The 27,336-nt window shown below is 32.4% G+C and overlaps 3 protein-coding genes across 5 annotated transcripts in view; 1 reads left to right on the forward strand and 2 right to left on the reverse strand.

The window, feature by feature from the left end:
- The window catches only part of LOC142340423 (uncharacterized), a 464,952-nt gene that overhangs the window by 380,003 nt on the left and 57,613 nt on the right, over positions 1 to 27,336 (reverse strand). The window lies entirely within an intron of this gene.
- LOC142339486 (uncharacterized) overlaps positions 1 to 27,336 on the forward strand; it is a 204,467-nt gene that overhangs the window by 80,079 nt on the left and 97,052 nt on the right. The window contains exon 2 of one of the 3 annotated variants that reach the window (XM_075389535.1): positions 1,450 to 2,685. The exons of the other annotated variants lie outside the window; for them this stretch is intronic. Coding sequence (XP_075245650.1) covers positions 2,130 to 2,685 — 556 coding nt within the window. The 5' untranslated portion in view covers positions 1,450 to 2,129. The remainder of the gene's footprint in view (positions 1 to 1,449; positions 2,686 to 27,336) is intronic. 3 annotated transcript variants of the gene reach the window in all.
- LOC142339485 (uncharacterized) lies at positions 14,925 to 17,677 on the reverse strand. Its single transcript, XM_075389533.1, has one exon. It carries the CDS (start codon positions 16,146 to 16,148, stop codon positions 14,967 to 14,969), a length of 1,182 nt encoding a protein of 393 aa, XP_075245648.1. The 5' UTR covers positions 16,149 to 17,677; the 3' UTR covers positions 14,925 to 14,966.

Genomic DNA, 27,336 nt, shown 5'->3' on the forward strand with positions numbered 1-27,336 from the left:
CTGAGAAATTTGGGCTCCTTAGCTGTACCAGACAAAAATATGATCATATTTGGGTAAAAACGGCAATTTTTCATAAAAATCGGAGTTATTCTGGCATTCTCATTCTGGCTGTGGATATATTACGTAATATTTATAGGTGAACTCAGATTGTAAATTGTGTTTTTCCCTGTTTCAATTTTTCCATCTAATATTTATTATGGGTGTATTGTTTCCCCCTCATCTGTCCTTGTCATTCCCAGTTTAATTGTGCCACCTCACTTGTTTACCCTTAATTTTCCATACTTTCCTATCCCCCCTTTTGTTTGTTTATTTGTTTACGCTGCTTCCTTTTTTGTAAACAAGTGGCCAAACAACCAACTTAGCGCCACTTTTCCCATTTTCGCGTGTGCTTCACAAAATTTTTCCAATAATCTCTTAATGGTAAAAGTATGGTTAGAAATAAAAGTGACAAGAGAGTGGGAAAAACAACCTCACAAGGGTGAAAATTTTGAAAGAATGGTAATATTTATAAAAATGAGTGTGCATGGTTATAGTAAGAGAAGGTAAGAGGTATGAGATAAAGATGGGGAAAGGGGGTTGAGGTTTATGGGGGGGGGGGGGGGGGTGGGGGTAGGTTGGGAGGTTATGGGCATATCTAAATTTGAGTGCCCACTTTTAGCTGATGTTTAGCCCGCCCCCTAGCTAGCATCATACGCCCCTACGTCTGTTGCGTTCACGGCATGCGGTGTCTGCGTTTATCCCGGGATAAGAATAACTTAGTTTATATACACAATCAACCACTGCTTTACTCCCTATAGTTTTTATCTACAGCGGGTAGTTTTCCTCATCTACTTTCTTGTCTATATACTAAGTCTATACTACAGCACTGGTCATTAGGGTAATGTACTTTTTCATACAAAAACAGTGTGTGTATTACACTTGGCTAGCAACGTATGAAAACGTGAAAAACAAACCCCGCGTCTTCATTTGATAATAGCTTATTATTTGTCAATTACCCTCCTTTCCCTAGTTTCCTCAATTCCTCTTTTATGTCGCTACTTTTTCTCCGGGTTTTCCCTATTTTGTTTCCTGAACTAAATAACAATTCAAAAAAAATTCTCTGTTGATTTTGTGGAAAGTGTTCCGTTCGATTTTCTTAGAGGTCTGCAATTTATGACTTGTTCAAACAGTTGATTAGCAAAATTTGACGTCGCGTCAATTTTTGTCCACTTGTATGGCGTCAAAATTACTTCATTAAAAAATAGCGAACAATGAAAACAGACAATCTAATTGCACAAGAAATATCCGTTTTGTGAATAATTGACGTTTTTAAAACAACTGACTTAGCTTCTTTTTTTAAGAATTAGCAACTGAATTAGCTTCATCTACATATTGGTTGAAATTTTCTCGATGAGTTTTGATAAAATGTGAACTAAATTTGTGCAATCAAAATATGGATTACTTATTCAGTTCATTTTACTCCAAAATATTGCCATAAAACACCGCCTCTTATCTTTTGTGAAATTGTACACTCCAATTTTACTACTTCAGCTAATTCCTGGATTATTTTTCATTTCAAAATGGCGAGACGCAAATTTCCTACCTGACGCTGATTTTGTAGACTGAAGTTTATTATTGTTTTCTTAGAGACTTACTTGAGCAAAAGTAAATGAACTGAATTGCCCCCACCCTTTGATGATGTCTTCTTTCCCGACGATCGCTAACTACCCATTCACACCCACGTGAACAAAGCATGGATTTTTCCCACCTTCTCCGCCTTTGTCATTATTATCATCAACTGCGGTAATAGTTCTTATACTTTTTACCTGTTGAGAAGAACTCACGTATAATTTCCGGTTGGACGCTGAACAAAAAGCGTGACGCTTTAAATTACTTCCTAAAAGCGCAAAATTCCATTACTTTTCTTCAAGCACCTTCGCCTTTCCACATATATTACGTGTGTATAATACATATTACGTAAATACGCACACAAACATACACGTATATGTACTCGAATTCCTCTAATACTGACTGATTTCTGTGGCAAATTAGCTGAGAAAAGCTTTTCCGTCTTAATATAATAGAGCCGTCTACTTTAATTACTTTAGCTAACCTTCTCACCTCTAAATCTTGTGTTTGCGTAAACAATAATGTCTGAACAAAATCCGGGAAGTAATAATAACACAACACAATGCAATCACCACCAGGTACCAAATAATCAACAGCATTCAATACAAACCCCCACCGATGATCAACAAATTTACGGGCCAAATTTGGCCAGGCAGTTTTCGAACCCTGGTCAGCATGAATGTCCTCGACACTCAATGGCGTCGAGAACCTCATCAAATTTATACCAAACAAACTCTACAACCCAATCACCTGTGCATCAAAAATCAATGTTGCCTTCTAAATTCGAAATTGATTACAACAAAGTTTTCATCAACTCATACGCTGCTGGGTTTGATTATGAAATAGCCCAACGAACACCTGTGAAATCTTTGGTCGGAACTACGGATAGTAATTCACGTGGTACTCTAAGTTCGCAACAGGGAAGACCAGTTATTAGTGGGTCGACTAATGGCTCTAGTAAAAGAGGTAGTAGTGGTGGTAATGGAAGTATTTGTGGTAGTTCTGGCAGATCCAGGCACCAAAAGCAACAAGAATCTTCTGGAGGAGGCAACAGGTCAACTGCATGTAGAAGATCGCGTTAGTATCTCCCTATTTTTACCCGATGGAGAGGAAAGGTTTCACTTCACTTTGTTATATTGTTGCTCCAGTTACGTAGCCTCAAGAAATTATTTAGAGACTAGTTTTATCCTGTTATTTATCAGGCGTACAAAGATTGATAAATAAATAATTTTTCAAGTTTTATGTTCAAGTTTTAGCAATTGTTTTTGATTATTTCTGTGTGAGTTATGCCAACTTCTAATTATTATGTTTCAACTTTGTGAGTATGCGGTAGGCCGCTCTAAAGCGAAAGCAAAACCAAAATGAAATGTTTCTCCGCGGGCTTATTTTTGGTAATTTTTGAATTATGTCAAACTTAAGTTAACACATCGTTGCATCGGTTCATTTAATTAGGTGTACGAATTTTTAGCGGCCAAATAATTAAAATGAACAACGTATCTATCTCTAACATGAACAAGTTTTTAATCGTTGTTTTGTCTCTTCAGTAAATCTACAACAATTTTGTATACAAACCATAGGACATCAATAATATTCAAAACCATATACTTTCAAAATTACAACTTAGAAGCTCCTCCAACCATATTCTTAGCACTTGTCGCAGTTCTCTACAAAAAAGTTACCTGCGAGCAATGTCTTGAAAACTCCTTGTTAAGTTTATCATAAAAAAATAAATTGGGTCTGAGAAGCAAACACCTGTGGGAGAAAACCACCTAATTTTGAGACAGCAAATAAACCCCCATTTTAAATTTGAATGTCAAGGGTGGGGGGGGGGGGGGTTATTTCAGCAGGGGGGTTAATTTCCAAGGGCTTTTATTTCCTATTTAAAATTAAGTGGTTTTTCCGTGGTTTTTTCTCCAAAACTCAGAAAAACTGATTTTAATTCGAAAAATCCAAAAATCTGCGAAAAGGTCAAAACTTCTCTCATTTCCTACTTTTGTCCAAAACCGTTAAGAAATTTTTCTGCAATTTTAAATAACTTGCTACTCGTTTTTTTCAATTATTCAAATTAATTTTACTGCGCTTTATCAGAAAATGACTTTTTTGTGCTTTAATTTTCCTCGCATAAGGTCACAAAAACTTCACAAATCGCATTGCAAATTTGTACTCCAAATATTCAATAAGACCATGTACAATTGCATAAATTTCAATTTTGAACCCATTTTGGGCAAAAAGTTAGCAACAACCAGAGGGACAGGTGTTGTTTACTTCCTCAATGAGCAGAGCTTTGAACGGTATTGACACCAATTAATTTTTCTTGAAAGTTTCATAGACATAAATTATTTTTTGCAAAAATAGCAGTACTATCCAAAAATTTTATTATTAATTGTGTTTTTTTAACAGCATAGTCGAATATTGTTTGAGTTTTTTGCTACTCTGCTAAATAATTTTTACTTTTTTGGCAGAGTTATGCAACCAGTTTCGATAATTTTATGATTCATTTCAGTTTTTTTGGTTTCTCTGTTTCTTTAGCGTTCAATGGAAAGCAGCTATTCATCATAGTCAAACCCTAGTTTTATTGCAGTCGTTGATGACGCTGCTCATATTAAGACAATCGAAGAAAGATTTTGTCGATTTTTTTCTGGTCTATTTTTTTTCCAGTGGCGAAAGGAAACCGAGTTCTTTCGGGCCAACCATTTGGGAGGTCAGAGTCGTATTTCATTGTTCTAAGGAATTGTTACTTCAACAAGCCCCTTATACGTAATTTTAATTTTTTGCGGACATAATTGGAGCAAATTATTCCTGTCTTTATATCTCTTATTAATATTCTAAAAAATCATTAGTTTTAGTTATTTTACTTTTTTTTGATGTCTGCATATCTTGCCAGGCAGCTCAAATGCTTTGATTTTACACTCTTGAGAAACTTCAAACATTTAAAGAACAAGGAGGCTCGGTAATGTGCTATTGCACATAAGATTCCGTTCCGACCCCGCTCATCCAAAATTTTGGCGTAATTGTCCACAAAATGAAGACAGATAGAAAACCCCATAAATTCAAGTTTTTTTTAAAAAAAATTGGTGTGTGTGTGTGTGTGTGTTTGTGTGTGTGTATGTGTCTGTGCGTGTGTTTGTGTGTGTGTGTGTGTGTGTGTGTGTGTGTGTGTGATTAATGACGTCGAAAAATTTAAGTCCATATTAAAAATAAAAGATATTAACAGAGTCAAAAAATTGCAGTCGTTGATGACGCTGCTCATATTAAGACAATCGAAGAAAGATTTTGTCGATTTTTTCCTGGTCTATTTTTTTCCAGTGGCGAAAGGAAACCGAGTTCTTTCGGGCCAACCATTTGGGAAGTTAGAGTCGTATTTCATTGTTCTAAGGAATTGTTACTTCAACAAGCCCCTTATAAGTAAGTTTAATTTTTTACGGACATAATTGGAGCAAATTATTCCTGTCTGTATATCACTTATTAATATTCTAAAAAATCATTAGTTTTTTAGTTATTTTATTTTTTTATGTCTGCATATCTTGCCAGGCAGCTCAAATGCTTTGATTTTACACTCTTGAGAAACTTCAAACATTTAAAGAGCAAGGAGGCTCGGTAATGTGCTATTGCACATAAGATTCCGACCCCTCCCATCCAAAATTTTGGCGTAATTGTCCACAAAATGAAGAGAGATAGAAAACCCCATAAATTCAAGTTTTTAAAAAAAATTGGCGTGTGTGTGTGTGTATATGTGTGGGTGTGTGTGTGTGTGTGTGTGTGTGTGTGTGTGTGTGTGTGTGTGTGTGTGTGTGTGTGTGTGATTAATGACGTCGAAAAATTTATGTCCATATTAAAAACAAAAGATATTAACAGAGTCAAAATATTGTCAGATAAAACTTAAACTAAACAAAATAACTTGTAATTCACCAGAAAGGATACAAAAACAGTAAATTTGAAAAATTTGCTTATTTTTTTTAAAAACATTTCATTTCAAATGAATGAAAACCATTAGAAATCAACCAAGTTGTCCCCTAAGTTTACAATTATCAGTATCTCTAAACATGGGAGTTAAGAACTGTTGGTATTCTTTTTTTATGAGTTTACAAAAAGAACAATAAATAGACAACAAACAAAAAATCAGTTTAATTGTGCCAGTAAAAGCTTTCGAAGCCGTAAAACCAAACTGTGGCCTCCAAAATATGTTTAATTGCACTTTCTTCAAACACCAATAATGTATTATGTGAGTTTTTTTTACTAATGAAACCAGGTAAGAAGTAGACAAAAACGAAAAAGGCAAAATTAAGTCATATTTTTTTTGAAAAAAAATCATTTCCCAATGTATAAAAAAAATTATTACACAAAAAAATAGTTAAATAGGTTCGTTAATTCTTCCAAAGGAAGCCTTTGAGACGCGAAATTATCCAGAATATATCTTACTTCTACAGAGAGGACGTAGAAAATGACATAAATCAAAAAATAATTTACTTTTGTGAAAAACCCGTGTCGAAGCCAGTGAAATCATCACAAAATCTTTAAAAACATTAGACTTTGTTACACCAATCCCACTAGAAACTTTCCTGGAAAAAAATATTGTCAAAATTGACCTGTGATTAAGGAGACTAGGTAACAAACAGAGAAAAAAGGAACGAAATTTCGAAGTAAAGAATTGTTTTTTTTTATTTAGGAAAACAATTGTTTTCAAAGTCATGAAAGCCATCAGGTATCTAATAATATCAGGAAATCGATCCATTATTTCTTCCATGAAAAGCCAATGAAACCTGGTCATTGTACAGGAAATTTCGTACGACTAAAAATACGAGGTAGAAACGACAGTTAAAGACAAAATTAAAAAATTCATTTAAATTTTTCGAGAAAGTTTTGTCGAAGCCGTTAATACCAGAGTCTATCCTGAAGGAATTTCATATTATTGATTGTGTATTATTTTTAACGCCAAAAAGGTGATATTTTGATTTATGAACTGTGAATAACCTGATAATGTGACAAAACTAGAAAACTTGAAAAATGGGCAAACACCTGAAAACAAAAAAATGTGAAATTTAGTAGTATCAAAGCTAGAAAACCGTAACTTAAGGTATAAAAGAACAATTAAGATTGAATTTGAACTGATTAAAAAGAAGAAGCGTTCTTTCATCGCTGAAACTAAGCTACAAGTTTACCAAATTACGAAAATAAAGGAGGCAAAGTTCAATAAGCCATTATTTATTTAAAAATCAAATATTTTTAGAAGTCAAAACGACCATAAGCTTTCAAGTAATAGACTAGATACAACAAGGCGGCTCGGTAATGTGCGATGGCAAATAAGGTTCCGACCCCGCCCATCCACAAATTTGGCATAATTGTCTACCAAATGAGGAACAGATAGAAGAACCCAAAAATTATTTTTTGCGATTCCCAAAAAAGCCCAAGTATTTTTCAAAAAATTCCGTATCAACGATAAGATAGCCTCCAAAGCAAATAACTCAGTGGAGTAAAAGTTGATGCATTAGATTGCTGTAATATGTCAATATTAAGAAAGCGAGTCAAGACGAAAAGCAAAATCAAACAACAACAACAACAAACATTAATTACATCAAAAAATTTATGTCCCTCTTAAAAACTAAATTTAATAACAAAATCAACATACCGTCAGATAAACCCAAAACTAAACAAAAATAACTTATAAATCCCCAGAAAACATATGTGACCAGTCCATAAAAAGGTTTATGGAAATTGTTAAAAAGGTAACAATTATACAAGAAAGAACAAAAACAGTAAAGTAAAAAAATTAACTTATTTGTTTGAAACAGTTAACTTCAAAGTAATAAATACCATTAGGAATCAATTAATATTACCACAAATTTACGATTTCCACTACTTCTATAGAAAGGCATTAGGACCTGTCCTTATTCATTTTTTAAAGCGGCTAAAAAGAACAACAAAGAACAAACAAAATTTCAATTGAAACTTGCCAGAAAACGCTGTCAAAACCGTCAAGCCAATTTTTGGCACTCAAAATACATTTGATTGCGCCTTCTTCAAACAGCTATAATTTAGTACGTGGCTATTCATTAGTAAGACTAGGTAACAAGCAGACAAAAAAGCGAAGTGCTAAAGTATGTAATTTTGTTTTCGAAACAAAATTACATTTAATGTCATGAAAGGCATTAATAACAAAAAGAGCTATTTAAATAGGGTCGTTTATTCAAAAAAAGCCCTCGAGACCTGTAATTATCCAGAATAATTCCGGTGTCGAAGCCAGTGTCGAAGCCGGTGTCGAAGCCAGTAAAACCGGTGTCGAAGCCAGTAAGGTGTCGAATCCAGTAAGTTCATAACAAATTCTTTAAAAACCGGTGTCGAAGCCAGTAAGGTCAAAACAAATTCTTTAAAAGATGGTGTCGAAGCCAGTAAGGTCATAACAATTTCTTTAAAAGATTTCGAGACACCAATCCCTCTTATTCCTTTGACACCCATGATGTTATATTTGACCTGTAGTTAACTGGTGTCGAAGCCAGTAAGGTCATAACAATTTCTTTAAAAGATTTCGGGACACCAATCCCTCTTATTCCTTTGACACCCATGATGTTATATTTGACCTGTAGTTAACTGGTGTCGAAGCCAGTAAGGTCATAACAAATTCTTTAAAAGATTTTGGGACACCAATCCCTCTTATTCCTTTGACACCCATGATGTTATTTTTGACCTGTAGTTAACTAACGAGATTAGGTAACAAAAAGAAACATAAAAAGAACAAAATTGCGAAGTTGAAAAAATTTTTTTTTTTAAATTTTGGAAAACGATTGTTTTGATCGTCATGAAAGCCATCAGCTATCTACTAATATCAGAATAACGGTTCTTCTACTCTTCTATGAAAAGCCAATGAAAGCTATCACTATTCAGGAAATTTCATACGACCGAAATGACAAAGTATAAATGACAGTTAGAGACAAAATTAAAAAATTCAATTGATTTCTTCAAGAAAGAGGAGTCGAGGCCGTTAAAACGATGATGTATATCTTTCAGAATTTTAATAAGTTCAATTGTGCCTTATTCTGAATGCTAATGAGGTGACATGGGAACCGTCAAAAATGTGATAATGTGACAAAATTAGAAAACGTGAAAAACTGGCAAATATCAAAACAAAAAAAATCTGAAATCTTGTGGAATCAAAGCCAGAAAACAATAATTTCAGGCTTAAAACTGCAACTGAGAATAAATGTTAAAAAAGTAGAAAGAAGAAGCGGTCGTTTTTTTTGCTGACATTAAGCTGGAAGTTGTACAAATTAAGAAAAAAAGTAGAGAAAAAGTTAATTAAGCCATTATTTATTGAAAGGTCAATTATTTTTAAAAAAAGAAACGACCATAAATTTTCAATTAAAAAACTTAATGCATTAGCTTGGAGCTGCCTAACAAGCAAATCGGTTGGACCTATCACTCCTGAGCTTTAATTTGATATGTTCTATTTTTTATTATTAAAAAAAAAGTCTTTTTTTTTTAAAAAAAAAGACCGACTGATTAAAACCCGATTTTTTTTGGATTGTAACAGTCCTAGAATGGCCAAAAACAAGCCCTAATAATACTTATTGTCCCTTAGGAATAACTGATTTTTCGAATGTTGTAGATATAGATAATTTGTTAGTTGAAAACTCAAAATAAATTCTGCATTTTTGATAATCAACGAGTAAAGTTGGCAAAAAACGGCAAGGTTTTAACTACAGTGCACTCTCAGCGGACTCTGAAGTAGAAATAGCCCCCCTCTGAGTCTAAAAAGATTTTTTGAGTGTTGTTTGGGGATGTACTGTTGGCAAATTTAATCAAAGTGGACTAAATTAGCTTATTTCGTGCTGTTTTTGATGAAAAAGTCTAAATTTTGAAATGTTTATCCAGATTTTTTGACCAAAAAAATTAAATCAAAACAATCAACAATGCTTGTTCGTCTTCAAAAATAAAATCAACGACACTATTCTTAAAAATTATAACAAATTTTAGCAAAATTGACGAAAATTTAGGCAAAAATTCCGGAAAATGTGAATAAAAACAACGTGAATTCACTCTTCTTTTCTCAGATTTTCAAACCTCGATAACTCTCTGTAGAAATCGAAAATTAAAAAAATCTTTAATTCCATATTCTACGCTGGATGAGCTTTCTAATGATACCAGTCTCAACTCTCTACGATGAATATATCGAGCGGCGAAAATTCACGGAACAAAAAAAAACCCAGTTGAGTATATAGTTCCTCCCCCCTCAAGAGGGTCGGAACAATAATTTGGCCTTTATTGTAACAGTCCAAGATTGGTCCAAAATTAGCTCTGCTTATGCTGTTTGTCCATTAAGAACACTTATTTTTCGAATGTTAAAGATATAGATATTTTGTTAGTTAAAAAATCAAAAATGAATGCTGCTTTTTTGATAATCAACGAGTAAAGATAGCAAAAAACGGCAAAGTTTTAATTACGGAACACTCTCAACGGAATTTTAAGTAGAAATAGCACCCTTATGAGTCTAGAAAGATTTTTTAATGGTGTTTGGGTGTGAACTTCCTTCAAATTTAATCAAAGTGGACTAAAGAAACTGATTTCGTGCTGTTTTTGATGAAAAAGTCTGAATTTTGAAACATTTAGCCAGAATTTTTGACAAAAAAACTTAATAATAATTGCCGACAATATTTCTCTGTCTTTAAAAAAATCAACAACACTTTCTTGAAAAAAATTAACTAATTTTAGCAAAATTAGCGAAATTTTAGTAAAAAATTTCGGAAAATGTGAATAAAATCAACGGAATTCACTCTATTTTCTCAAAAGTTTAAATCTCGATAACTCCTTGTAAAAAAACCAAAATGGAAAAATCTTTTTTAATTCCATATTCTACTCTGGACAAGCTTTCTAATGATACCAGTCTCAACTCTCTACTATGAATATATCGATCGGCCAAAATTGTCTGAACAAAAAAAACCCATTTGAGTATTTAGTTCTCCCCTCAAGAGGGGTCGGAAATCAACCTAGCCTATTAGTTACACTTAGACAACTTTTTAATAAAGAAAGAGTGGCATTTAATAAATAAATGACCATTTTTTTTTTAATTTCATTTGCTTTTCAGTCCCCCATTACGCCCCCGACTCATTTTGAAATCAATTAGTGTCAGCCTTTGAAGGCTCTGCAGGAACATTTTGACCCAGGAAAAGCACTCGAGATTACAAACTGTGAATCAGCGATACCTGTATATACTAGAACTTAACCTCCCGCTAATTAGCAGAAATTGAAAACAGCCAAAAACTTTCTCTGCTTTAGCCGGATACAATTGATATAGTATAAGAACCCTCAGATTGAAATGTAGAAAGAGGGCAGAGTTGTTTAATTCTTGAGGGCTAGTTTGCCAAAATGTGTGAAATTTTTTATTGTTTCATTTTTTATTGTAAAAATGTGTGAAATTTTTTATGGTTTCATTTAACTTTGAAGTGTTCGACATTATTGATTTGAGGTCGTCCTGGCATTATCAAGTAAATACGCGTAAATGGCATCTCATAAATTGTTAGAGAACTCCAAACACGCTAATTACAGTCTAAGCATGAGTCTCTTTATTATGAACCCAGTTTAAAATCATTGGGCATAAAAACTGCACAGCTTAGATTTAATATGATTTTATTTCGATTTTGGAAGTTCTTTAGTAAACGCAATAAAAAAATATATTTTTAATTTGATTTGGAGTTGCAACCTGGATGGTCTCATCTGCCAATTTCAATTTGTTCGTTTCTTTTGCTACAACATGTCTGCTTTTCAACTGTTTTCTAAATTTAGTAAAAAGTATATTATGGTTTCAGTTGAATCTGCTAAGTTGAAGACGTTTCTCGTCTTAATGCTTCCATTTAAAAAAAATGCAACCTGTTCATCGCTGCATCTTTTAAAACAAGTAGTCCTACTGAATCCCTCGAATGTGTTTCGTTACTATTCGTTTGAGCGGCAAAAAATTTAAACGGTTTGTTTGCAGCATAACTTTAGGGTGAATTAGTTAAGGGATGAACTAAATTGGTGCTGTTTATGTTTTTTTATTTTTAAGGAGTGATATAAATAAGATTGAAATGAAGTAGGAGCGTACAATGACTTGGCTAAAAGGCAACAAATCTAAGATGGTGGAATTGGACGGTGCATAAACAGGATCAATTTTAAAAAATATCTAATTTTTTGGCTAATTTCTTTTTTAAATTATTTTTTGTCGCCAAAATTTCGGTTTCCAAAAGTGCTGTATGATGAAAATTATCGAAAAATCAAGTTTTGATGTGCAATTGTGCTTTGTGTTAGGCCCTGTACAAAAAAAATAAACATGAAATTCTGCGGCCTCTAGCTGTTCATTTCTCAGCTTTTTCGATTTTGTCTTTCAGTTGAACATCCCATATTTTTCCTACTAACCTATTCAAGTGTAGGTGGAATTAAGTTGCGCCCTTTTAATAGTTCGGACCCCCCACTTTAGTGAGGGGAGGAAATATATAATCAAATGAGGTTTTTTGTTATGTCAATTTTGATCGATTGATATAATCATCGTAGAGAGTTGTGAGTTATATCAATAGAAAGCCCGTCCAAAGTAGAAAATGGAATCAAAAAGATTTTTTTTTATTTTAGTTTTTTACGCCGAGTTATCGAAGTTTAAATCTTGTGAATAGTAGACGATATTTCGATGTTTTTGTTCGCATTTTCCGGATTTTTGACATTTTCGTCTATTTTGCAAAAATATGTTAAAATTGCTACCGGTAGTGTTTTTGATTTTATCTTTAAAGATAGAGGAGGTTTGCTGAGTTGTCCGATCCGATTTCTTTGGCAAGAATATACGCAAAATTTCTTTGGCAAGAATATACGATAGAGGTTTGCTGAATTGTCCGATCCGATTTCTTTGGCAAGAATATACGCAAAATATACGCAAGGAATCAGACACCTTAAAGCTGTTCTAATATTCTTTATAACTCAAGAAGGGAACTAGTTGTACTTCCGCTTTCCCGCGGGCTTTAGGAGTCTTCTGTCGTTTTTTCTCCAAGTATTTGCCAATTTTTCGCGAATTTAAATTTGATATTTATACAAAACCTATTATTTACTTTTGAAAACTTGAAAAATTTTGTTTAGATATTGATCTATTTTATGACCCTTTGATCAATTGATTGTTTTCTTAGCCGCGAGGCCATATCAGGGCTGTCTTGATAACACCTTGGATCCTTACGGTAACTTTTTTTCATTTTTAAAGGGGCGTGGTGTATTTTATAATATTTCCTTATTTATACTTTTCTTTATGTAAATTACTGTCAAGTTTTTCAATTCAGGACTCAATCCTGAACACATACTATTTTTTGAAAAGTGAGGCCCTACGACCTTATATTATGGTTTCAGAGTTAAACGCATGGTTTTTGTGGCTCTTAACAATTGTTATTTTAGTCCAATGACCCAGCATCTCCATTTAAAGGTCTAATTGGATTTGTTTGTGGTATGAATGAACCTATAAATGCTTTCAATTGTTATCTAATGTCTCTTCAGTCTTCGAATTTATTTTTAAGAGTATATTGGTGACTTTTTGAATATTGCCTCTATTTTGTGTTATTTTTCTCAACTTCTGGCGTTGTCCGAGAAGAATAGGCGTAAACTCATTTCCGGTGAGTTATAAATTAAGGTTTTTTAAATATTTTTAGCTAGTGGTTTCTTGGTTTTGAAACCACCGAGTTTTCGAATTAAGTTTTAAATTTTCTAGCATAATTGCATTTTTGTAATATTATTTTGTATCCTTGTCGAATTATGATGATTGACAGGTCCAATTGAAGGAAAGGCATCGTTGAAAAAGGCACACAGCTTTGAAGGCATCGTTGAACACGTTTTTCTGTATAGTTTAAGCTTTTACGTTTAGACACAGTTCTCTTGCAAAATTTAGTAGATTTTTTAAATTTTTTTTGTTTCTCTTTTGTTTTTGTTGTTTTAAGGCATATATCTGATAATGATTGATCTGAAATGCTTCCCCAGGACGTATATAAAGATGTCAGTTTATGGCTATTTGTTTTAATGACTTTCAAATTCACTTTTAATTAAATTTATTCAACTGTATACTTTTTGCTTTCGTTTTCTTCGCCATGTAACTCAATTACACTAACAAGAAGTTTCAACTACTTTTGGTGATTCAATCATTATATATTTGGTTGGTGTGATGTCGCCAAAACTTTTTGTGATCTTTTGGCTTCTGCACCTTTTTTGTTATTTTGTAGTATAGCGACTTAGTCTCATTAACAAAAGGCCGAATTGTTTCTCTTTCAACTATAACGTTACTGTTAAGTCCCATTGGCTACTGAACATTTTGAAAACATTCATAGTTGAACATTTTTAATGCTCTTAGTGACAATTTTAATGGTTTTAAAGGCTTTACTGTCATTTTCTCGCAAATTTTAACTGAACTTTTGAATTTTGCCGGTGTTATTCTTTTTTTTGTTGTCGTATGACTTACACGGTATAATGATAGATAATGGGAATTGCTTCCTACAGAGATATAAATACGTTTTGTTATTTCAGTCAATATTTAGTGATATTAATCACTTTGAAATTAATTGTTTTAAAAAAGAAACGTGTTTTTAAACTTCGCAATTTGTTGCTCTTTATTGTTGACCTTTTACCCAGCCGCATTGACGACAGGTTCCATATCTTTCTAATGAAGTATAAGTTAATTTGTTTTGCTTATGCTTTTGTCTGATGCGAGTTTGAACCTTTTTTTGATTTTTTTAGGATGGACATCGAGTTTCGGTTGTAATTATTGTTTGTTATTTTATTTTTATGATTGTCTTTTCTAGCAGTCTGATTGTCTTTTCTGATTATCTTTTTAGTACTAATAACAACGTGTTTCATCGGCGCTCTAGCGTCGCCGTATTGTATTCCATTAGTGGTTTATTGAACGGTGTGTATGTTTTTGAACGTTTTCTGTCTCTTCATCTTTCGGTAGACAATTTAGTGAAGAATGTGGATGAGCGTGGTATGAACATTATCTGCGTACACACATTACCGAGCCTTCTTGTTGTATCAGCCATTAAACCCTTTCATAAACATGGATAGATAGCCAATAAAATTGAATACCGTTTCGGTTATAATAATATCAGATATCAGTAGTTATTTGTGCTTCATTGTTTTTAGTTGTATACCATTGGATCCGTAAAATCCTGTTTAACCCTACGTTTTATGAATTTGATACTTTTCATATTTTAATTATTAATGTAATAGCGCTACAAAGATCTTAGAGCTTCCCTCTCTATAACAAAACCGCTTTTAATCACCTCGCGTAGGATTTATACTAACCAGGTAATTATTACTAAATAAGAGAGCAAATGTAACTTGAATAAATTGTGAATTTCATTTCAAAGAAAGGTAATCTACAGAGACAATTCATCGGGGTTTTGTTGTGAATAAAAAACAAGGGCATTGCATTTAAATTTTACTGTGTTTTCATTCATCCAACCTTGTGTTGAATCAATTAAGCTTTTCCAAAGAATTACTTCCTCAAACCCAAAAGCTGTACTTTGTGCGTCGAACTTCTGGAAATTGAGAGTCAAGGTTTCCCCAGTTTGCGATTTGGAGTTTTTGAGAAATATCTGGAAGCAGTTTACAACCGGCCAGGTGATTTGCTGATTGACTGGTTTGCATTTGAGAAAAACATACAAGGCATCGTCTTCACCGTTGTTCCGCTTTTGCGCACAAAGTCTCATCGAATATCCAGCATTTAACTCAACAGGCTTTGACTCAAACTGTTCACTATTCTGCCATTTGTCAACATTTTCAAACTCAAAAGTGGTTACAACTTTTTCACGTTGTTTGAAAGTTTCCATAAATTCAAAATCGGCTTCTTTGATTACAGACGGTGAAAAATTGTCCAAAAGTGGCCAGAATGATTTTTCGGGAAAAGTTAAAATTCGGCTAATTGTGTCAAACTGTTCGCGACTTTGAATAGCCGTACTTAAGTCTTGTTTCTTTGATATTGTCAAGAACTCGTTGAGCAGAACTTCGCTGCTTTTTAGCTTCTCGATTTCGATTTTCATTTTCATAAGCGCTTCTAACGTTTCTTTGCAGCTTTTAATACGGGCTTCGATAACAGGCAAAACATCGCCAGAAGTTCCGAGTAACTTCAGCTTCGATTCAGCGTTCGTTTGGAGGTACTTTTTATACGAAGACAGCGAATGGTTTTCGTGATTAATTTCGCATTCGGGGCAAACTTTTTGCTCGCAACTTTGGCACCAAATAACAATAACTTCGTTTTTGTGAACCGCGCATCTCGGATACCAGAAGTTATTAGCTACGCTATCATGTCTCATTTGCTGCAGAGCGTTTCGTATCTCATACAGAGGTCGCAAATCCTCCACTTGAACATTGTGGGATTTTCGGCAAACTGGACATGAAATTTTTCCATTTTTGGCTCTTTTGACGGCGTTTAAACAGCCTTTTTGAGGTCCACAAAAGCAGTGTCCGCATGGTAAAGATCTAGGGTCGTCTAAAATTTCTGTACAAATGGCGCAATTTGGCATGTTTCCGTCGTTAACGACTGATTTTTGGGAACCCATAGCTATGAATGGTAGGAAAGCTAATAATTGTTTGAAATAACAATAGTTTCAAATAAGATAACTATGGTAGATAGTTCCTGTTTGGAATTTAAATTCGGAGGGTAAAATCTAAAGCTTACACTCAGATAAACTATTTCAAGTCGTAGTTTCTAAGTAAAATTTTGGGAGTTTTGTGGAAATTTGCTAGATTGTGTGGAAAATTTGCTGATTTTCGAGTAAAGAATTAAAGAAATGGTTTGAATTCTGAGCAAACTAAGTAAATGATGTTATTCAGCGCATGCATAATTGGATAAAATGGTCATAATTGCAGTAGTTATAATAATAGTTATGGTAATATTGACTAATTGATTGATTGTTGTCGCAACTATTCAAATATTTATTATTTACCCTCGCGACCATGTGTGCATCAAATATGTTGGATATAGACTCAAACTTAAAGTCAAAATCGCATCTGTGGTTTGAATTCAGCATTTTAATAGTTAGATCCAAACAAACACATTGGCTTAGTTCCGTGACAATGAATTATTAATACGAGCAAAATTTTTGTTAAAGAAGCATATACGTTTACACGTAATTATTTTTTGTTTTGAGCGATTATACATGGCCTCAATTGTTGAACTATGCACAAAATCGGATCCACCAATTACTGCAAATCCGATTGTATTGAGGTCCATAACTAAATATGATTCATAGTAATAAATGCTCATCAAAATCTGGCGACATTTAGAGTATATTGATGCTGTTTACTTGACACAGCTCAGCTCGGTCGATTATTATTTTCATCAGAACTGAAACACTTTCAACTCCTTTAAGTAATTAAAGTAGAAACTAGAGAGCTCGCATATGGTTGGCTGAGCCAAATAAGTATAACTTCCGCAGTTAATTATTGCTCAACTTGGGACCTGTTCTAGAGGTTTTGTTTTACGTTTAGTACGTTGAGGGTTATACAAAGGCACCCCCAAAACAATCCGTAGGGCCAACGGCGTCCTTTGGGAGCGCAGTTGAAAAGATAAAATGAATTTCTAAATATTGTAAATGATCTCTATTATGCGGCTCCGAGGACAATTTATTATTATTATTTTTATTATTGAAGAGGACAGACCATCAAAAATCACAGAGCGTCTGGTCGAGATCAACAGAAAGCCTGAGAGTTTCCCCGGTTCACGCACGGGCAAAATGTCCTTTGTTATGTCCAATCATGCTCTCCGTGAACATGTTGCTCTCAGAAATTCTATAATCTGGGGAATAATCGGAACAAAAACAGCAGAGAACAGGTTTTTCCGCATCAACCATAAAAATTTGAAATAATTTACAAGGGGGTACTGTTCCGTATAGAAAACAAAAGCATCCAACAAAAGAAAAGACAACAAGTTTGTCAGAAAGTTTTCCTCGGTGTGAGAGGAAAAGCTTTTTTGACTATCAGGTTTGCAAAACTCAAAATTAAGCAATCTTTGGAGCAACCTTGATTACAACTTCCTTTAATGTCAAAACTGAAAAAATCACCCCCCCCCCCCCCAATCTTGATATAATTTCAACAGATATTAAACAACATGCATTGTCAATTTTTTTGCAACATAAGCCAGCTCCTCAAAAAGTGAAACTCAGAAAGATCAATCAGTCACAAAAAATCAGACAGTATTTTGCAGAGAGAAAGTGAAGCGATGAGCTTAAACGCTAGAAGTAGCTAAGAAATATATGACCATTTTCTTCTCATTCATTTTTGCCCAATTGAAAACATTATCAACTGGTTAAATCTTTATCGGTTAGTTATCCAGATAGACATACCCAGTAGAAAATTTTTCTGACGAGAATTTCGCCGAACATCCAGAAATTAACTCAGGCAGGTGGATTCTGTAAATTAATGATCAAATCATTTTTTGTCAACTAGGGGAAAAGATTTTAATATCAATCAACAATAATTAGAGAAGATGGTTTTGTGTCGACAAAGATAGAGTTTTTCGGGTTTTTTTTCGATATAACTGTTTTATTTTTTTCTGGATTCAAATTCTACATGTTTGGTAGATTTAGATAATCATAGTCGCATCAGAACCTTGTTTAACGAATAATTTTGCTTTTGGGTAGCATTTACATAAACCTCCAGATTCAAGAAACTGTGCCTCGAAGAAAAAACTTTACCTTTTGTGAAAATGCAGAAGAGACTCCAATACAATAGACTTTAAATTGAACTGCTACCCACACTGATTCAAGTTTTCAAGCCTTTAAGTTAATTTGAGTATGCAATGAGAAGTAGGAAATGAAAAAAAAACATTCGGTTTCGCTGTTTCCTCAAGTGATTGTCATGTTTTGTTTGTTATGTTTATGCTTTTCTTTTTGTTATGTTTTTGAATATCCCTGAAAAAACTGATTCTGTTGCTTTGTGCCATAATAAAGGCTAAATGATATGGGAACAAATGTTGCAATTTGAAGCATCAGTTTTCCCAAAATTTCACAACAAAAATTCTTTTCTACATTTCTGAATGTCTTTCCTGATCTGAGTTTCATATTTTTTTAGATCTGTTTTCGTTTCTTCACATTTTCTCTGGACCAAACCGGTTAGTCAGCCCAAGACCGACAAACAGTTTAGAAATGAAAGTCACCGGAAGCATCAGATACAATCTACAGACTCTACTTTTGAAAGAAAAACAACTTTTCCATTTTTCTCACAACTTTAAATTCTCTGTTGTTCTTGTCTAAAATATCTCAAAATTGAATAACTGTATGAAGTTGAGAGGTGATAATAAGCTGTGGTTGCCTCAGAACCGTATGAAATAAGGCCTTTAAGTCAATGCAAAACACTTTTGATCTTTCTCTTTCTTAATTCAGACTCCTAATTTTAAATTTGAATCAATTAGTCTATGATAAAAGGGACCTAATTTCCATGAAATATAGTTTGTTTGAATGTATAGAGAAACCACAATTCGCGTATCGCTTATTTTTTAAGCTTTGTTTTTTTTCTCTGGATATATTGTGTTTAGTTGTTTTCTTCTATTTAAGAATTATCCCCACTTTTCAGCTTGAGAAAGTGTCTGACAAATGGAATCAGAGGCTATAATTATTTTGCACTGAAAATTATTGAAAATCTATTAAATTATCAGAAAAGGAGATTAAATATCTTTTTTTCGTTTCTTTTCTATAACGTATCGTTATCATTTTCTATCAATTATTCCTAATCACATTACACATATTCTTTGCTCGTAAAAAGTGGTTAGTTTTAACCTACCGGGCTCAATAAGTCTACTAAACATTTGAATAAAACACTCAAAAATACAAAGAGTTTTAAAAAAGTATTGGCAAAACGAAATTGATAAAGCCTGTATTAGACGAATAATAATGCAGAAATTTTGTTAAAGTTTTAGTCAGATTGATTTAGGTTAAATCAGATTGATGATTAGCCTGTTTTTTTATTGTAATGAAAGTTTTGAATTGTGTTGCACTGGATAAAATTACTCTCGGATTTTTGCGAACAGTATTGTCTTAATAAATTTTTTAAATTGATATTGGGCTGCAGTGTCAGGATTTCTTTTTTTGTTCTTTTTATATTTTTGTTTCGGCCAACCTTTTTCCCAGTTCTCTAGATAAAAACGAAAGACCACAAAAATAGTTGCCACGTAAAGACATGGTTTCTGAAAACTTCCCAATGTCAAATATCCAAACTAACTTCCTCTAACTCCCTTTAAGATTTACTTTTTTAACTACGTACTTTTCTAAATTTTTAGAAGCAAATTTTTGAAGAGATTTTTCAGCCTTCTGTTCAGCTATGGTGATTACTTTCTGCTCCCCTTTTTCTACTTCCTTCATCAGTCATCATTTTAATTGTTAAAAATAGAACAGTTTATTGTTCTGACCCCACTTGTGAGGGAGGAACTAGATACTCAAATGTTTTTTTTCAGTCAATTTTGGCCGATCAATATATTAATCGTAGAGAGTTGTGAGTGATAGCATTAGAATACCCGTCCAGCGTAGAATATCGAATTCGAAAGATTTTTTTGGTTTTGTTTTTTTTTCTAAGAATTATCGAGAAACAAATTATTGCGTGAATACTGGATACTTGGCATGATTTTGATCAATTTTAGCGTAATTTTTGTTCAAATTAAGATTTTTTCCATAAAAAACTTCATTCAAATTCAAAATTACTTTTCAAGCTACAAGATGAATCAATTTTGTGTTCCTAATAGATGAAAGGCTATAAAAAGGCTAGTTCTGGTCTAATTGGAAGTTTACTATCAAAAAATTTCGAATTCGAATTGAGAGCTGTTTTTTAAGAAAACTTTTCATATTTTTTGTTTTTTGTAAGTCACTTAGAGACTCGTCACTTTTCATATCAAGGTTCTATCAATGACAAACCTTTTTTGCATCCAAACGATGCCCAATGAACAAAAAATCTCTTTTCAAAGAATCGTTCAATTTTTTTTGGCTTCGACTCCGAGTTTTCGTAATTTTTAATCAAATTTTGAAATCTGATCTTCTGTTTGAGATTTCATTTAGTCTTTGCAGTCCCATAGTATAAACTTGTCAGTAAATGTGCAGTAGGATTCCATTTGAGCATAAGGTGAACCTATCTAGTGGTCCTTTGATTTGACAATTAATAGCTGTTAGAACCGTATGAAATAAGGCCTTTAAGTCAATGCAAAACACTTTTGATCTTTCTCTTTCTTAATTCAGACTCCTAATTTTAAATTTGAATCAATTAGTCTATGATAAAAGGGACCTAATTTCCATGAAATATAGTTTGTTTAAATGTATAGAGAAACCACAATTCGCGTATCGCTTATTTTTTAAGCTTTGTTTTTTTTCTCTGGATATATTGTGTTTAGTTGTTTTCTTCTATTTAAGAATTATCCCCACTTTTCAGCTTGAGAAAGTGTCTGACAAATGGAATCAGAGGCTATAATTATTTTGCACTGAAAATTATTGAAAATTCTATTAAATTATCAAAAAAGGAGATTAAATATCTTTTTTTCGTTTCTTTTCTATAACGTATCGTTATCATTTTCTATCAATTATTCCTAATCACATTACACATATTCTTTGCTCGTAAAAAGTGGTTAGTTTTAACCTACCGGGCTCAATAAGTCTACTAAACATTTGAATAAAACACTCAAAAATACAAAGAGTTTTAAAAAAGTATTGGCAAAACGAAATTGATAAAGCCTGTATTAGACGAATAATAATGCAGAAATTTTGTTAAAGTTTTAGTCAGATTGATTTAGGTTAAATCAGATTGATGATTAGCCTGTTTTTTTATTGTAATGAAAGTTTTGAATTGTGTTGCACTGGATAAAAATACTCTCGGACTTTTGCGAACAGTATTGTCTTAATAAATTTTTTAAATTGATATTGGGCTGCAGTGTCAGGATTTCTTTTTTTGTTTTTTTTATATTTTTGTTTCGGCCAACCTTTTTCCCAGTTCTCTAGATAAAAACGAAAGATCACAAAAATAGTTGCCACGTAAAGACATGATTTCTGAAAACTTCCCAATGTCAAATATCCAAACTAACTTCCTCTAACTCCCTTTAAGATTTACTTTTTTAACTACGTACTTTTCTAAATTTTTAGAAGCAAATTTTTGAAGAGATTTTTCAGCCTTCTGTTCAGCTATGGTGATTACTTTCTGCTCCCCTTTTTCTACTTCCTTCATCAGTCATCATTTTAATTGTTGAAAATAGAACAGTTTATTGTTCTGACCCCACTTGTGAGGGAGGAACTAGATACTCAAATGTTTTTTTTTCAGTCAATTTTGGCCGATCAATATATTAATCGTAGAGAGTTGTGAGTGATAGCATTAGAATACCCGTCCAGCGTAGAATATCGAAATCGAAAGATTTTTTTTTAATTTTGTTTTTTTTTCTAAGAATTATCGAGAAACAAATTATTGCGTGAATACTGGATACTTGGCATGATTTTGATCAATTTTAGCGTAATTTTTGTTCAAATTAAGATTTTTTCCATAAAAAACTTCATTCAAATTCAAAATTACTTTTCAAGCTACAAGATGAATCAATTTTGTGTTCCTAATAGATGAAAGGCTATAAAAAGGCTAGTTCTGGTCTAATTGGAAGTTTACTATCAAAAAATTTCGAATTCGAATTGAGAGCTGTTTTTTAAGAAAACTTTTCATATTTTTTGTTTTTTGTAAGTCACTTAGAGACTAGTCACTTTTCATATCAAGGTTCTATCAATGACAAACCTTTTTTGCATCCAAACGATGCCCAATGAACAAAAAATCTCTTTTCAAAGAATCGTTCAATTTTTTTTGGCTTCGACTCCGAGTTTTCGTAATTTTTAATCAAATTTTGAAATCTGATCTTCTGTTTGAGATTTCATTTAGTCTTTGCAGTCCCATGGTATAAACTTGTCAGTAAAAGTGCAGTAGGCTTCCATTTGAGCATAAGGTGAACCTATCTAGTGGTCCTTTGATTTGACAATTAATAGCTGTTAGAACCGTATGAAATAAGGCCTTTAAGTCAATGCAAAACACTTTTGATCTTTCTCTTTCTTAATTCAGACTCCTAATTTTAAATTTGAATCAATTAGTCTATGATAAAAGGGACCTAATTTCCATGAAATATAGTTTGTTTGAATGTATAGAGAAACCACAATTCGCGTATCGCTTATTTTTTAAGCTTTGTTTTTTTTCTCTGGATATATTGTGTTTAGTTGTTTTCTTCTATTTAAGAATTATCCCCACTTTTCAGCTTGAGAAAGTGTCTGACAAATGGAATCAGAGGCTATAATTATTTTGCACTGAAAATTGTTGAAAATTCTATTAAATTATCAAAAAAGGAGATTAAATATCTTTTTTTCGTTTCTTTTCTATAACGTATCGTTATCATTTTCTATCAATTATTCCTAATCACATTACACATATTCTTTGCTCGTAAAAAGTGGTTAGTTTTAACCTACCGGGCTCAATAAGTCTACTAAACATTTGAATAAAACACTCAAAAATACAAAGAGTTTTAAAAAAGTATTGGCAAAACGAAATTGATAAAGCCTGTATTAGACAAATAATAATGCAGAAATTTTGTTAAAGTTTTAGTCAGATTGATTTACGTTAAATCAGATTGATGATTAGCCTGTTTCTTTTTTGTAATGAAAGTTTTGAATTGTGTTGCACTGGATAAAAATACTCTCGGACTTTTGCGAACAGTATTGTCTTAATAAATTTTTTAAATTGATATTGGGCTGCAGTGTCAGGATTTCTTTTTTTGTTCTTTTTATATTTTTGTTTCGGCCAACCTTTTTCCCAGTTCTCTAGATAAAAACGAAAGACCACAAAAATAGTTGCCACGTAAAGACATGGTTTCTGAAAACTTCCCAATGTCAAATATCCAAACTAACTTCCTCTAACTCCCTTTAAGATTTACTTTTTTAACTACGTACTTTTCTAAATTTTTTGAAGCAAATTTTTGAAGAGATTTTTCAGCCTTCTGTTCAGCTATGGTGATTACTTTCTGCTCCCCTTTTTCTACTTCCTTCATCAGTCATCATTTTAATTGTTAAAAATAGAACAGTTTATTGTTCTGACCCCACTTGTGAGGGAGGAACTAGATACTCAAATGTTTTTTTTTTCAGTCAATTTTGGCCGATCAATATATTAATCGTAGAGAGTTGTGAGTGATAGCATTAGAATACCCGTCCCGCGTAGAATATCGAATTCGAAAGATTTTTTTTTGGTTTTGTTTTTTTTTTCTAAGAATTATCGAGAAATAAATTATTGCGTGAATACTGGATACTTGGCATGATTTTGATCAATTTTAGCGTAATTTTTGTTCAAATTAAGATTTTTTCCATAAAAAACTTCATTCAAATTCAAAATTACTTTTCAAGCTACAAGATGAATCAATTTTGTGTTCCTAATAGATGAAAGGCTATAAAAAGGCTAGTTCTGGTCTAATTGGAAGTTTACTATCAAAAAATTTCGAATTCGAATTGAGAGCTGTTTTTTAGGAAAACTTTTCATATTTTTTGTTTTTTGTAAGTCACTTAGAGACTAGTCACTTTTCATATCAAGGTTCTATCAATGACAAACCTTTTTTGCATCCAAACGATGCCCAATGAACAAAAAATCTCTTTTCAAAGAATCGTTCAATTTTTTTTGGCTTCGACTCCGAGTTTTCGTAATTTTTAATCAAATTTTGAAATCTGATCTTCTGTTTGAGATTTCATTTAGTCTTTGCAGTCCCATGGTATAAACTTGTCAGTAAAAGTGCAGTAGGCTTCCATTTGAGCATAAGGTGAACCTATCTAGTGGTCCTTTGATTTGACAATTAATAGCTGTTAGAACCGTATGAAATAAGGCCTTTAAGTCAATGCAAAACACTTTTGATCTTTCTCTTTCTTAGTTCAGACTCCTAATTTTAAATTTGAATCAATTAGTCTATGATAAAAGGGACCTAATTTCCATGAAATATAGTTTGTTTGAATGTATAGAGAAACCACAATTCGCGTATCGCTTATTTTTTAAGCTTTGTTTTTTTTCTCTGGATATATTGTGTTTAGTTGTTTTCTTCTATTTAAGAATTATCCCCACTTTTCAGCTTGAGAAAGTGTCTGACAAATGGAATCAGAGGCTATAATTATTTTGCACTGAAAATTATTGAAAATTCTATTAAATTATCAAAAAAGGAGATTAAATATCTTTTTTTCGTTTCTTTTCTATAACGTATCGTTATCATTTTCTATCAATTATTCCTAATCACATTACACATATTCTTTGCTCGTAAAAAGTGGTTAGTTTTAACCTACCGGGCTCAATAAGTCTACTAAACATTTGAATAAAACACTCAAAAATACAAAGAGTTTTAAAAAAGTATTGGCAAAACGAAATTGATAAAGCCTGTATTAGACGAATAATAATGCAGAAATTTTGTTAAAGTTTTAGTCAGATTGATTTAGGTTAAATCAGATTGATGATTAGCCTGTTTTTTTATTGTAATGAAAGTTTTGAATTGTGTTGCACTGGATAAAAATACTCTCGGACTTTTGCGAACAGTATTGTCTTAATAAATTTTTTAAATTGATATTGGGCTGCAGTGTCAGGATTTCTTTTTTTGTTTTTTTTATATTTTTGTTTCGGCCAACCTTTTTCCCAGTTCTCTAGATAAAAACGAAAGATCACAAAAATAGTTGCCACGTAAAGACATGATTTCTGAAAACTTCCCAATGTCAAATATCCAAACTAACTTCCTCTAACTCCCTTTAAGATTTACTTTTTTAACTACGTACTTTTCTAAATTTTTAGAAGCAAATTTTTGAAGAGATTTTTCAGCCTTCTGTTCAGCTATGGTGATTACTTTCTGCTCCCCTTTTTCTACTTCCTTCATCAGTCATCATTTTAATTGTTGAAAATAGAACAGTTTATTGTTCTGACCCCACTTGTGAGGGAGGAACTAGATACTCAAATGTTTTTTTTTCAGTCAATTTTGGCCGATCAATATATTAATCGTAGAGAGTTGTGAGTGATAGCATTAGAATACCCGTCCAGCGTAGAATATCGAAATCGAAAGATTTTTTTTTAATTTTGTTTTTTTTTCTAAGAATTATCGAGAAACAAATTATTGCGTGAATACTGGATACTTGGCATGATTTTGATCAATTTTAGCGTAATTTTTGTTCAAATTAAGATTTTTTCCATAAAAAACTTCATTCAAATTCAAAATTACTTTTCAAGCTACAAGATGAATCAATTTTGTGTTCCTAATAGATGAAAGGCTATAAAAAGGCTAGTTCTGGTCCAATTGGAAGTTTACTATCAAAAAATTTCGAATTCGAATTGAGAGCTGTTTTTTATGAAACTTTTCATATTTTTTGTTTTTTGTAAGTCACTTAGAGACTAGTCACTTTTCATATCAAGGTTCTATCAATGGCAAACCTTTTTTGCATCCAAACGATGCCCAATGAACAAAAAATCTCTTTTCAAAGAATCGTTCAATTTTTTTTGGCTTCGACTCCGAGTTTTCGTAATTTTTAATCAAATTTTGAAATCTGATCTTCTGTTTGAGATTTCATTTAGTCTTTGCAGTCCCATGGTATAAACTTGTCAGTAAAAGTGCAGTAGGCTTCCATTTGAGCATAAGGTGAACCTATCTAGTGGTCCTTTGATTTGACAATTAATAGCTGTTAGAACCGTATGAAATAAGGCCTTTAAGTCAATGCAAAACACTTTTGATCTTTCTCTTTCTTAATTCAGACTCCTAATTTTAAATTTGAATCAATTAGTCTATGATAAAAGGGACCTAATTTCCATGAAATATAGTTTGTTTGAATGTATAGAGAAACCACAGTTCGCGTATCGCTTATTTTTTAAGCTTTGTTTTTTTTCTCTGGATATATTGTGTTTAGTTGTTTTCTTCTATTTAAGAATTATCCCCACTTTTCAGCTTGAGAAAGTGTCTGACAAATGGAATCAGAGGCTATAATTATTTTGCACTGAAAATTATTGAAAATTCTATTAAATTATCAAAAAAGGAGATTAAATATCTTTTTTTCGTTTCTTTTCTATAACGTATCGTTATCATTTTCTATCAATTATTCCTAATCACATTACACATATTCTTTGCTCGTAAAAAGTGGTTAGTTTTAACCTACCGGGCTCAATAAGTCTACTAAACATTTGAATAAAACACTCAAAAATACAAAGAGTTTTAAAAAAGTATTGGCAAAACGAAATTGATAAAGCCTGTATTAGACAAATAATAATGCAGAAATTTTGTTAAAGTTTTAGTCAGATTGATTTACGTTAAATCAGATTGATGATTAGCCTGTTTCTTTTTTGTAATGAAAGTTTTGAATTGTGTTGCACTGGATAAAAATACTCTCGGACTTTTGCGAACAGTATTGTCTTAATAAATTTTTTAAATTGATATTGGGCTGCAGTGTCAGGATTTCTTTTTTTGTTCTTTTTATATTTTTGTTTCGGCCAACCTTTTTCCCAGTTCTCTAGATAAAAACGAAAGACCACAAAAATAGTTGCCACGTAAAGACATGGTTTCTGAAAACTTCCCAATGTCAAATATCCAAACTAACTTCCTCTAACTCCCTTTAAGATTTACTTTTTTAACTACGTACTTTTCTAAATTTTTTGAAGCAAATTTTTGAAGAGATTTTTCAGCCTTCTGTTCAGCTATGGTGATTTTTTTCTGCTCCCCTTTTTCTACTTCCTTCATCAGTCATCATTTTAATTGTT

This window comes from Convolutriloba macropyga, chromosome 5, assembly GCF_964194025.1.
Source record: "Convolutriloba macropyga chromosome 5, txConMacr16.3, whole genome shotgun sequence".
NCBI lineage: Eukaryota > Metazoa > Xenacoelomorpha > Acoela > Convolutidae > Convolutriloba > Convolutriloba macropyga.

Coding starts and splice junctions, on each gene's coding strand:
- LOC142339485 (XM_075389533.1), bottom strand. CDS start 16,148: ATGGGTTCCCAAAAATCAGTCGTTAACGACGGAAACATGCCAAATTGC.